This window comes from Xiphophorus maculatus, chromosome 19 (genome assembly GCF_002775205.1).
Source record: "Xiphophorus maculatus strain JP 163 A chromosome 19, X_maculatus-5.0-male, whole genome shotgun sequence".
NCBI classification, from domain to species: domain Eukaryota; kingdom Metazoa; phylum Chordata; class Actinopteri; order Cyprinodontiformes; family Poeciliidae; genus Xiphophorus; species Xiphophorus maculatus.
This window is the reverse complement of record NC_036461.1, coordinates 11,724,807-11,738,387: the sequence shown is the minus strand read 5'-3', so window position 1 is coordinate 11,738,387 and position 13,581 is coordinate 11,724,807. Positions and strand designations below refer to the sequence as shown.

Genomic DNA, 13,581 nt, shown 5'->3' with positions numbered 1-13,581 from the left:
GCAATATATTTACGTCAATGTTAACTACAGAGATATTGTGTTTGCTTTGCAACAATCTGTACACACACCTTTGATATGCTTCTTGGTATTCATTTAGATAAAAGAATTTGATCAGACGGCTCTTGTTTCTGCATGCCACAGACTTCATCGGTTCTCTTCCTGCACCTTTTAATGTTATTCCATAAACCAGGCAGGACATTTTTACTGTTCCTGCAATTCTGTATGATTACACTGGCGTGTAAGTGCAGTAAACAACAAAGAGCCATAGAACTTTTTATGAATAATACTGCATGACATTATATCAAAGAGGGGCTCTGCGTGCTGTTGAGGGGACAACATAAAAAAATGCTTGATCTTTTATGGGGCGTAAGCAGCAGGAAATCTGCTCATCAAAGAGTGCTCATCTGGTCTATTGATATTAATTCCACCTTTAAAACACTTATCAGGAATAGACACCTGGAACATGCAACGTGCTGATTTAGCAATGGCAATGCTGAATGTTTAGTAACCATCCCATAGTGAGGAAAACTCAGTAAGAGTTTGAGATTTTCTTGCCTTTCATATAGATAATGAAAAAAAGTTACACTACAGGAATGTAGCGGCTCATCTGTGTAATCTCTGGGTTTTAAATTAAGTTTAATGGCAAAAATATTCTAAAAAGGACCCAATTTGTTATATAAATTAATGTTTGAGATAACTAAAGCAGTATGATCTAAAAGATAAATGCATTGGCCTTCTTGAAGCATAAAGAGATCAACTATCAGATTATCATGAATATCAAGTAGTGCTCCTTTGCTTTTTAAAAGTCCAAAGGTTCTCTTTAAATGTGGATCAGTCTCCATCTTGTCACGCCGTGAATGGATGCTATCTTTGCTGTCAAGAGAGCACGAGTTTTGATCTTCACTAAGTTTTTTTCTCAAGAGTTGAAAATTTACACACGGATATGAAAAAGAACTGAATTCAAATATAATTTTATTTCAGTCAAAACATTTAAAAAAAAAAAAAAAAAAAAAAAGGATTTAAAATCACATGTGCACTGTTCATCATGTGAGAGTCAACATGTAACCCTGAGCAAATATTTCAAAGTGCCAACAAGCATGCTCCAGTACTGCTAAGCTGCAGTTTGACAAACAGGGAAAAATGAGATGCTCAAGAGAGAACAAACGGAGAAACGAGACAGCAGTGGGTGATGAAATAATCATTGGAATCTCTTCTAAGAGAATGAACAATCAGTGTGGCGCCCGTTCACTCTGCTGCATTTTACTCTTTGCTGGAGATTAAATATTTACCTTGAGTAGGACTCCTAAAGAACTTCCCTGTCTTTAAGGGACCACCTGACACCTATCTGCTTGATCCAAGACAATGCATACGTGGTTTCACTTGTCCCAAGGGTTTTCTACAACATTTGCATTAATGTCGATGAACCCCTTGAGCCTTTCTGAAGACTTTTGTCTAGGATTCAAAATATCTCTCTGAAGAACTCTTTATTCACCAACATGAGGGCTTGTATTTTCTTAATGGATTCCCCAGTTCTGAAAAAAAACCTCTGCCACTGATTAAAAGAAAAAGTCTCATGTTACATAAGCCATATCATCTTTCTTTTGCCACTGAGACATCTGTGTGTGGGTAAAAAGATAAAGACAGAGATATTGGGCCTAAAAAAAGAACAAGGCTCTCATTACATGGAACAGGGAGATTGTGCCACATCTCAAATACCCACCAGGCATCATTACAACTCAGAAAGAGTCCAGAGACGGAAGAGAGAAAACACTGATTTAAAATCGAATGAAGCCCAAAAGCAAGAAGGAGAGAGAAAGGAGAAGAGTAATGGGGATGAGATGACGGACTCTGATGGGAATGTGGGTCCATATGAGGAGAACCAAGTGTCACCCGGGGGGAGAAATCTGCCAGCTGCCACCTCTTAGACAGTGATATACCAAAGACATTTTATTTTAACTTCACCTTTAAATTATGGATGAGATCACAGATGCATATATGTAGCCAGACTATTTTATCTGCCACACCTCAATCAGAACCAAAACCAAAAAAGGTTTGTGCTGATTAGGGCTGCATAATATTGAGAAAATATGATATGCATTATATTGCTGAACTGTGCAAGAACAGTATGACTTATGATAAACAAAAAACAGATAATAACCAGATGATAAGTATCCCACTTGTAAAATAAAATCTGAAATTTCCCTTGTAAGCACAAAGCTTGAGTGAAAAAGTTCTTTCTGACCAGCGTCTGCTGCTTTGCCAAACTTAGTTATAGCTTTTTAATGACTTCGTTTTTATGTTGCATTAAATCACAAGGGTCACTAAATAAATTGAAGGCATAGAGAGCCAGAATCTGTGGTATTTAAGTAATGAGCCAGTACTTATTGCAGACCATCATATGCAAACTGAAGAGAGTGATATTGTAATGACAACACGTTTGAGATACATTGTGCAGCCAAAGGGCTCAGTAAACAGATGAGGCCTTGTCTGATTACCAGATAAATTAAAAGTCCTACCTCTGGCTTGGGAACAAACGCTCGCCCAGGGATGACGAAGCACTTCTTGACGGTGCAAAGATACTGAGCCATGATGGACAGACGACTTCTCTGATTGCTGCCGGTGCTGGCTGTCAACCTCTGGATGAAGGGAAAAAAACAAGACGTTTCGGTAAATTAAAACCGATGTTCACAGAGTTCTGTATCTGGACATCAGAAGCATCTTACGTAGGCCACATAGAAAAAAAATAAAGGACTGGACTGTTTAGACTCTGCTGTCCAAAGGCAACTTCTCAGATTAAAATAAAATGTAACCTAGTGATGTTAGGCTACTCTATTTTATTAGATCCAAAAATTTGCAGAATCATCTACTAAGAAATTTTGGAAAGATTAAACCTTCCTTCTTTTGAGAAGCTCTATAGAGTTGATAATTTCATTTTTTTCAGAAGCAGAATAGGACTCTCAGCAGGTGAAAATTGTGCATAAAGACTGGATGCCAGGAGGTCAATAAATAAAAAAAAATAAAATCAAGCAAAGCCACAGTGAAATATTTTGGCGCAAAGAAAACTGAGCTGGAAGTTAAATATCGGTTGATAATAGTCACATTATTATTTTTAATCTGCTTTTATGTGATTTCTGACACCATGAGAGGCAGCAGTATGTGTTCACCCACCTCTGCCACCTCCTTTTGGAACGTGAGGGTGAGTCGGGTGCGTCCGAAGGTGAACGGCCCCGTCCTGTCTGCTATATTTTCCAGCCACTTGATTATGAGTGGGGTCGAGACACTGAATGGTAGGTTCCCAATGATGTGAAGGTTTGGTGGGTCTTTGACAGAACCAAACATTTAAGTCATACAAACATATTTCAACCAGAGTAATCTAACATCTCCTGTTATTTTTTTTTCTCTCTCACCTTCCTCCCAAGGCTTTGAGATAGCTGCTGGGAATCCTCGATCCATCCTGTAGGTGAGAATGTCTCCGTGAACAATCCTCAGCCGGCCTGGTGATGCCTCAGACAGCAGCTGGAAAAACAACATCTTTAACAACTTCCACAGAAACCTGCCATTAAACAGTCCCTCTGTAAGTGGCCAACAAGTTTGTTTTAATTTACCTTCAGTCCAGGGATGAAGCGTGAATCTTTCTCCACAACTAGCACATCTGCCGCTTCTGCATTAAGAATGGAGCGGGTGAGACCACCAGGACCTGGACCCACCTCGCAGACGTGAGCACCTGTCAAACTGCCGGCCTGGCGAACTATCTTGTCTGAAAACATTAAAGGTAATGATTAAAAAAAAAAAAAAATTAAAACATATTAGTATACACGTTATACTACCTCAGATGAGTTCAGCTCCTCCAAATGCAAACAATGCAGTCTCTAATCACATGTTTTTATCATCTAAATTAAGATTGATGCTGCCCGGTGTTTCAATACTGGTAAGCTTCTGCTGGATGAAGAGAGACATTAATCTAACAATCACCTTGCCAGAGGACAAGAGAGCAGATCAGACCTGCACTGCATCACTTATAATCATATTACCGCCGTCGCTCTCAAGGGTTGCAAAAAACCTGAGCAAGTCCTCTCATTAGGAGAGCTCTGAGGCCAAATCCACAGAAGTACATCAAACAATGAATCATTCCATAATTATTTCTAAACATAAAGATTTAATTGCCATTTGAAATTAATAAATAAAATGTCACGACAAAGCATTAAATAAAATAGAAATTTTGAGTCAGCATATGTAAAACTATATTTGTATATTTATATATTCACAGAAATAACTTCCTGTGAAATAACATTATAGGAAATTAATTCACACTTCCTGTGATGCAGTGGATATAAACTGTCACTATTGTTTGTCAAACTCATCAGCACAGTAACTCAGCTTGAGACCAAATTGATGAAAGCATATGACAGACAATAAAGTCATTATGTGCAGCAGTATGCCAGCGTAAGTAGAGACATACTGAACTAATGATGCTTCTTTTAATTAAAAAGATATACATATATTTTTTTTAGGAATTACTAAACCTAGCTGAATGCAGTTTGAAATCACAGGCCTACAAGATCTCTGACGGCTGAAAAATCACAGATGTAAGTGAATGTATTTTCTAACTCAGTTTAATTGCTTAATTACACACATTTAAGACATAATTGTTATTTTAAGTCCTCCATTCAGAGGACTTAAAGTGTCCTCTGACAGAGGACTGCTACTTTTGCCTTATTTTAAGGCTGCTTTTGATGCCTTAAAATAAGGTAATGTGTTATACATAAAAGATTGAAATCATCAGCAAAAACACACGTCACTGCCGGGATCTCATTCACTTTTACATCATGTTAAACTGAAATTCGGTTGGAAGACTAACCTGTGAGCTTTAAGTCCAGCAGAAAGTTCTGGGAAAGCTGCTTCTCTGCTCGCAGGTTGTACAGCTTTATCAGCTCACCTACAGTGGGCAGCGGAGGCAGGCGCAAAGATCCCACTTTCCTTGAAGCAGCCATTGTGCAAGTGAATACTAAAGCAATGAAATACAAACCTGATCAATTCACAATTTTCTATTTTTAATATTCAGAGGCTTGTACACCAGATCAATTGTGAGTCTGACATTGTACGTTTTAGATTCAAAATTATCACTACACCACCCAGTGGTATAACAGAATATCACCTTCACAAAACAACGCAATTTTTTACCCTACATCAAGAGGTAAGTTTAATGCGTGGCAAAATAACCAACGGTACAAGTTCATTCTGCACTCCGTGAAACATATTTATGTGTACATTTTTCTAGCGATAACTAATCAGTCAGGACGTAATGAATCAACCAGACCGCTTGTTGACAGCTCGCATACTCGTTAGCGGCTAATGTTAGCGTCTTAGTCCACATGCTGTTTACAGAGCCAGTGGGGTAGCTATTAATGTCTACGACACGATTAACAGTGATTCTAACAATGGGCATTAGGTTGAAATTTCACTACAAACAGAGTGGAATAAGAACATAATCATGAAACTACTGAATTATTTACCCACGTTTGTCCCCAGTGTCCCGTTTTTCTCCGGTGCATTTCCGTACACGTGATAGTGTTGATATCCAATCAGCCAAAAGGAAGCACATTTTTTTAACCAATCAAATAAAAGTATGGCCGGTTTCGCCATGTCCTTCAAAATTTGTTCTCTGGTGATGTACTGTTGCTACGTAGCCACCAGATGTAGACATTTCTTTCAATAATAGCTGGTATTTAATGTAATAAAAAAGCAATTTTTTGTAAAGTGGAGTCAACAATTACAAGCGATGGAATTAAATCAAAAGGTCATTATATAAATGAGTAGTTCTAAAAATAAATGTAACAAAATATATAAATCATCCTCATAAACTATAACAATAGTTGAGGTGGTTTGTGTTGTCACTAACAGACAACCTTCTCTATTATACGACTTGTAAGTTTTGGAACACATTACCATCTTATTTTAAGACCATAACTGAAATTAAAATATTAATTTTATGGCTTATTTATTGGTTAAAAATCAGAATCACACTAATTTTTAAACATTGTAATTGTTATAATTCAGTAATCAAAAGTACATTGTTTTGCATCTATTTTCATCATTTTATTGTACTTACCGGTGATCTAACTTTTCATTTAAATCAGCTGTTATATGTCCTTCTAGGGACAAGTTTTGTCAGTTAGCCATGGCTACTATATACACTGATGAAGGCATTAGACTGTTTTGATTAAAGTTTCTTGTATCTGTCCCAATCAAACAAACAACATAAAAAACTGTCTATAGTCAAAGTCTATAGTCAGAGTCAGAAGTTAAAAAGTTTAAGAATCCCTTGGAATATCAAGCCACCGCATCTCCATTTTCCAGTATTTCCTCTGCCAGTTTCTCCTGACACAGATAACGTGAGATTGGGAATCCCTAAATAACACAGAACATGGTGGATTCAGAATGTGAAGGAAATTTAAAAACACCTGCTAACTCCAGTGAAGCCACATTTTTTGTCCTTATTAAAACATTGATCATTGCTGGGCCCTGGACTAAACGTTTTGGAGAGGTTACAAATGTACAGAACAATATTTGTGGGGTCTGGAATGTGAAAAACAGTTGAAATGAACATAATTTAATATTCCTATTGACTAGTTCTGCTTCAAGTTCTACTCAGTGAATCTGGATATTCAATTATATTTTTTTCAATTTTTTCATGTCCAAGAAATAATTTTGGTAATCCTAGCCAAACTAATAAAGATAGTAATATGAATTTTTATATAATATATGTAAATATTTGGTGTATTTATTGACCGATGTAAAAGTTGTTGTTTTTCTGTTTTGTGTGGCTAAAGGCTCCAGTGTTGGTTGATGAGTATGGAATTGTATGTGAAGTGTTTGCCCATGTTATGAAAGCCAAAATAAAGTAAATGACTTTTTAAAAATCAAATATCTTAGTGTTATTTCGAAAGAACAAAAAGACAGGGCTCTAATGTACTTCCATTATCATTTTTGCAACTTGTAAAAAATCTCAGAATATAAAATGTAGCCTAAGTATTTTTGTTAAGCTGGCTGATGCACAGCTGTTATTTGGACTGAGCCCAACAGCTGTGTGGTCTCCCCTCTTTGCTCCTGCTGGGGCACAGAAGTCTGAGCTCGGTTTGGAAATACCCGCCGCCTTCTCTGTTTGGCAGATGACTGAGACTTTTGTGCCTTGCTGTGGCTGACCTTGGGACGGAGACTCCGACTCTGAACAGTAGAGACCGAAATAAGCACAATGTAGGATCTGGCTGCTATGGCAACCCCATTAAGCCCATCGCAAATTATGATATGCATTAGAAAGCATTAGAGAAAAATATGCGTGCCTCTGTAGCATGCATTCAACAAATGCAGGAAATGAGACGTAAGCAATTAACATTTCTGGGTTGGTAAGTCATCACGTAGTGAGACATCAGAGAAAAAAACAAAGACAGAAATGCAAAAGGGTATATAATTTCTGAGCAAAACAGACTTACATCAATAAACACAAAAACCACAAGAGACAAAACGCCCATATGCTCAGCCTGTTCATAGTGCTATGATGATAATCACCTGCTGGGTCTCTGTTTTCCCCTTATTTAGCTGAATGTGTTATGGATGATTCAACAAGTTCAGCAGGGTTAAAAGACCCTGAAGTGAAACCAGATGTATGTGATTATGAATGTTCTGTTTACTATAGAAACTCCCAGCTAAATAGTGCTTTTTCACAACCACATAAATAACAAGGAGTTTGCATTCAAATTGAAGTGCAGTCATTACAGCAAATGAGATACAGCTTACAGTATTTGGAAAGTTATACTTTGCTTTTATGCAAGAGTTGATATAAGTCTGCAATATAATGATATTGGGAAATGTTTAAACAATTAAAGGACATATTTGAAATTTGGGTCATCTTAGGAGACTTGTGATTAAAAGGAGTTTGAAAAATTGGATGATGTCATTATTGTTTTTTATTTTTATGAAAACATGGACATCTATCAGCTTTGGACATGACAGCATTCTTGTGTTGGGAAAAGGAAACTCTAGACCTTAATTCCTTTGTCTGTAAATCTTTTTTTTTTTTTTTAATGATTTTAAACATCCTTTGGTACATAAATGTAGCTGTGGTGCTTTAGCATTGAAATTCCTGTGGTGATGATTGTAATCCGGTGATACATGTTTCGTGGTATTTATGTGGCTGTCTGAGATTTGTTGGTCTTTTTTCTTTTTTACAATAAATTACTATGAGACAATTTAGGTCCCGTGGGACAGCTTGGAGTCTAAAACTAGGGTCTTATTGTGGAAAAATGAATGAAAGAAATATCTTAGTTTTATTACAGTATAAAATGAAAGGATAGGACCTGCTTCATTCTTTTTGTCTTTGTTTTCTTGTCCATTTTGAGACGACCTAATTCACTCTCTCATTACCTCATTCAGGGAGAACACAATGTTCAAATTAGTATTAACACAAATTTCTGGTTCTTTTTTGTGCAAGGTGGATAAAAAACAAAACTTCTGAACCGACACAAACTTACAGCACTTTGCTATACATTTCCCTCTAATTTCTTTAAAGTTTTTTCTGTAATCTTTTAAGGAGGTCGTCTTGAATTCCTTAAGGTCTTTCTTTGGAATTAAGCTGATTTTTAATTTTCAAGTTCCTGGACATGATATCATACTGGGCATGTGTCTAAATAGGAGGATAATGAGCATAAGACACATCAGGCCTAATAACTATCTACAGCAGATTAGTAATAGCTGAAATTATCTACAATAAAACTAAGAGATTATTGGTCTTTTAGTTGATAGTTTACTGTTTCTAGGGTAGTTCTTCAAAAATAACACAACTGAAGCCAAATCACTTCAGTATGGTTTTATTAACATATGGTTGTATGAAAACCACAAAAAATGTTTTATACTTTTTTTCCTGGATTCATCCAAAGAAATAGGAATCAATAAGGCAATGTGTTAGCTAAGAGCTATAATTTACCAAATCTTAGTAGAGATTTAAAATAAATTCTCTGCTAAGATCTCATTTATATGTAAACACAACAATGGTTAATCACTTGAATTTAAGAACCTGTAAAATATTTTTCTTAAACTCTTGCAGTTTCATTTAGCTTATTTTGCATGTAAGCTGCCAGCTTGGTTTCCATAATGCCTTCTTTAGCATCCACCAACAAGGATTGTTCAGTTATACCCTAACATTAGATTTTAACTGAATGTGATATTAATTTTAGGCTGTCAGTGATGCATCTGAATCTGTCTTTTACAGGGGTAAAATGGGTACACAACAATTTCCCCGAATTTATTAACAAGAACTAGATTTATAAAATTCAACTTTGATAAGACGGTGGATGTTCTGTAATCCACACAGGCTCAAATATATGCAAACACTCCACTAATATTTGGAGAAATTTCCTTTTTCAAGTCCAAATGGAGCACACACATCTTACTTTTTGTAGGTTTTCAGGAATAAAGACGACTTCTTTCAAATGTGAGAAGACTGCACTAACAGCCAAGCTTGGTAGGAGTATCGTCATGCAATGGAAGTGCAGTGGAAGTGGTCCATTTCACACAGTGTAAAGAACAACAGAGAGGAAAAAGTACCTCCAAATTCTCAAACTCTACATCTCAAATAAACAACTGGTTGAAACATGAAGTCTGCTGGGTGTCCCAACAGGATGTCAATCCCAAACACACATCAGAAGTTATCTAAATAGATTAGGCAATGCAGGATTATGGATGAATGTATGTAGTCTATAAATTGATTATTTGTCTAGGATGGCCACAATCTTTACTCTACTGAAAATGTATGTATTACACATAAAAATGATCTGTTGATGACAAAAAGCCAGTGTATAAAGCCTGTCTAATTCTCATAAGTGGTCAAATTGCAGTCAAATTTATATCAGTGGCTTGTCGATGTAGTTTCTCTGCAAAACACAAAGGGACCTTCAGACAAATAGTAACAGGGTTGCAAATATTTGATATATACCCAATGTATAATTTAGACATTTAGTTTGAATTAAAGTAAATCTGTAACAAATTCAATCTTGTGCCACTTATTCTTGCTTTTAAGATCCATTAAATTAGTTGTTTTCAAGCGCTAAAAGTAGAGTTCAAACACTTTATTAAAAGCTCAAAAGTGATATGTAAATCAGGCTTATTTATCAAACCTTCATCTCCGCGCAAACTCAGCAGATACAAAGCGCGCCGCTTGAGAAGAGATGTTCATCGCATTCATTGCACTCTTTGTATAATGAGCTTACATAAAAGTTTTACTTTCTTTGTGAAATTGTAACTTTTTGAGATGTACTCGTACTTTATTATGACAAGATAGTATTAAAGAAACTTAAATTTAAACTTCACTAAGTTTAATTTTCTTTTGTTCCAGATCATCTCACAAAACCTTTGATGTGCAAGTGTAACAAATTTGACAGGGGTGAATAATTTTGATTTCCATTGCTTTCCAGCCATTTTTTAAAATAGAGGTTTTATTTATCTCTTCATGGCAGCTGGCCAGGAACATAATGTTCCCTGTAGTCTCCATCTAATCTAATCTCACTCTGCTTGGACAGCTCGTTAGTATCTGTCAGCACAGCCAAAACTGAAAATGACCCAGGAGAGCCGAGGTGATGTCCTAGGAGAAAGAGTAAAAGTGAATGTCAAGTTGTTTTGCAAGAGTTGCAAGTGTTGGATGGGAGCTCTGTCATTACATCAGCACTGAGAAACGCTTCTGAAAACATGGGGTGATTAAAGGATCCTCTTATCAAAGATTGTGAAGGGCTGTATTTTCATTTGCCTATTAATGTATTATTTAATAACTTTTAAGATTAATACTGAAGCTTTCAACCAATTTATTTCAGTGTTTTTTATCATCTCATGGTGATCAGATGTGAGTCATTCTGACTGCATCATAAAAGTGATGCTACTTCAACCAGCCCTCATATCTGAAATGTTTCAAAAGAACACCAGTATCCATGGAGCCAGACAGAACCATCTTCCTGCAAGCATTGTATACAGAAAGAAAGAAAAAAAACCTTCATTTCACTAAAATCCCACGACATTACATCATTTCAGGGTGTGGGAACTGTGGCATTTAATCAAAATAGCCTTCTCATGACCTCATTTTTGGGTAGATCTTCCTCTTTGATACCACATGAACAGTATCAGGATGACTTCATTCATGAGGAAAGTGCATTTCAAACAAACAGAATTTCTATTTGCTTTTTGCTTAGTTTTGCTTTTTTAGCTAAGAATCAGTTTGGTCTAATTGATTCTTAACATCACTCATAAGGGTGGCAAAAATCCTCCAAGATGAATAATAACAAGTAAAACCTTTAACACCCACTCATTATTGTCTTATCTATTGTCTCTATGTGTTGTAACTGGAAAACAAAACATTACAATAGCACCACACCTAGGTGAGCTAATGGTTCAGCTTCAGCAAAATTACTCTTGGGGCACATATCTGACTGAGAAGAAGAAAAAAAAACCCAACCCAAAAAACAGGGAGTGAATGTGTCCATGCTCATCTGCCATAACTCTGTTTGCTTTCGTTTCCACTTAGAAATAAACATTTCATTTTGAGCATGTGGTGTTTCCCTCTGGTCGCCATACAAAACTTTAAGTGAAGGGAAAATGCAGACTGTGGTGCACTCCCTTGACTTCTTGCATTATGTAACCACGGCACCACAAAAATCTCCAAACTGCAAATTATAACATCAATGCATGGTAATGTAAGATTTAAAACCAGAGAGTAAATGACTGTTCTGAGATCCAAATAAATTAAACATTAACAAATAACAGCTAGCACACATTTGGGTAGGAATAAAGAGATTTTTTGTTTCCAAATATGAATTCAATCTTGTTGCTTACATTAACTCAGAAATGTCAGGAAACAGAAGATTCAGAAGTACATTCCACTGAATCTGTTGTTAAACTTAGTCCAACTTTGAGAAGACATCATCTCTAGTCTAATAAATGTTACCCGTGAGATGAGAAAAGCTTACTGCAAAGATTTGTAACAACTTTACTAATAAAAATCCTTCAGCACCATTCATTACTTCCAACAGAAAGACAGTTTGGTCCAAAGATTTTGCAAGTATTCTGTTACAAGGCACCTCATTATACAGGCCAGTTCTTGAAAGTAAAGAGTACACTCCATAACAGTTCTAGGAAAGTATCTTATAAGTTTGAGGTAAGTGCCATGCTAAGACCTCATTTACAAGTCAAGGTCAAGGTCAACTTCATTTATAGGTTAGCTTCATTTATTTGCAAGACATCAAATAATAAAACAAAGTTTCTGAATATAAATAATACATTCTGGGCAGTCAATCATTGAGTTTCATGCAAGTTTCAGAAAAGTTCTGGAAAACATCTGTTCCATTCTGGAACTAAGATCTAAGATTCCGCTAAATTTGATGAAAGTTCCCTGAAAGTGCTGAGTGAGTCACAGGAGAGTCTAATGCAAGTTCAGTGAAAGTTACAGAAAGTATTTATTATGTCAATGTATGCTACATGAAAATTTATTTGGTAATTTGGTAATTTCTAAGAAAGTTACAGGAAGGTTTCATGAATCTATAAACATAGCTGCTATGTGAAGGCCCCAAAGGTTAGTTGGAGAACATTAGTGAATGGTAATATAGTGAAAACCAAGGAACACAGCAAAAAAACAATAATGTCTCATAGAGCATACTACAGTCTATATCATTTAAAAATAGAAAAGTAGGGGATAATTGTAACCTACAAAGACATGAGCATCTACCTAACGTAACATACCAGGCAAGTTGAGCATTAACTAGAAGCAACCAAGAGGGCAATAGCACCTCTGGAGGAACTGCAGAAATCCACAGCTAAGGTAGAAGTGAGGAAATCTGTTGTCACAACACAAATTCAGCCTCCAAATTACTGCACTTCTTAGTTCTCAGTTCAGCCTTATCCCAAATGTTAGGCGATTTTATGTCTGCATGTTGAATGAGAAAAACTGTTTGTGGATATGATCTCACTTGAATAATTACTATATGTTTTTCTTCAAAGGTCAATTTAACTTGAATTACCAGTTTTTTTTTTTTTTAATGATTACAAGATCTGCTAAATAACACTGTGGAGCTGCAAAGAAGGTCAACCCACAAATAAATAGGTAGGTGAAGGAAGATTTGGTGTGTTTATGCAAGACTGGTCAGGGAGTAAACAAACCTAACTGTTCCCGTTGATGCAAAGCACAATTACTGTACCCCAGCCACAGCTGGTCAAAATTAGATTGTTTTCAGCAGGCAGCACCAAAAAAGCTGCCAAATCCTTACAGAGTTTTACCACACTCAGCCCTCCCAAGTCAGCAGCTGGCAGTTCTTTGGAGAACTGCAAGAGCTCGGGTGGCTCTTGCTGTCACTGGACTTTCCCAGGATGACAGAACAGCGTTGCCTGGTTCAGCTGTCACTAAGGGTCAGCGGGGGAAAGAGTTAACGGGTCAAAAACATCCAGCATTCAGCCATCCTCAGCTGCTAACAGCACCCAAAGAGGATAAGTTAAATATAGAGTCGGCTTCTCGGAGTCTAATCACAAAGACAGGAGAGGGACGTTGGAGTA

General features: G+C 36.5%; 1 protein-coding gene across 2 annotated transcripts in view; it reads right to left on the bottom strand.

Moving 5' to 3' along the window:
* Positions 1–5,561, bottom strand: part of tfb1m (transcription factor B1, mitochondrial) — a 34,868-nt gene extending 29,307 nt beyond the window's left edge. The window contains exons 1-6 of one of the 2 annotated variants that reach the window (XM_023352487.1): positions 5,518–5,561; positions 4,859–5,005; positions 3,606–3,757; positions 3,408–3,516; positions 3,169–3,320; positions 2,517–2,636 (exon numbers count right to left, since the gene is read on the bottom strand). In XM_023352487.1, the coding sequence (XP_023208255.1) occupies positions 2,517–2,636; positions 3,169–3,320; positions 3,408–3,516; positions 3,606–3,757; positions 4,859–4,991 (666 nt within the window). In that variant the 5' untranslated portion in view covers positions 4,992–5,005; positions 5,518–5,561. Of the gene's footprint in view, positions 1–2,516; positions 2,637–3,168; positions 3,321–3,407; positions 3,517–3,605; positions 3,758–4,858; positions 5,006–5,513 lie in introns of both variants that reach the window. The other variant, XM_005799153.3, reaches the window with a different exon arrangement.
* Between the last annotated feature and the right edge of the window lie 8,020 nt (positions 5,562–13,581).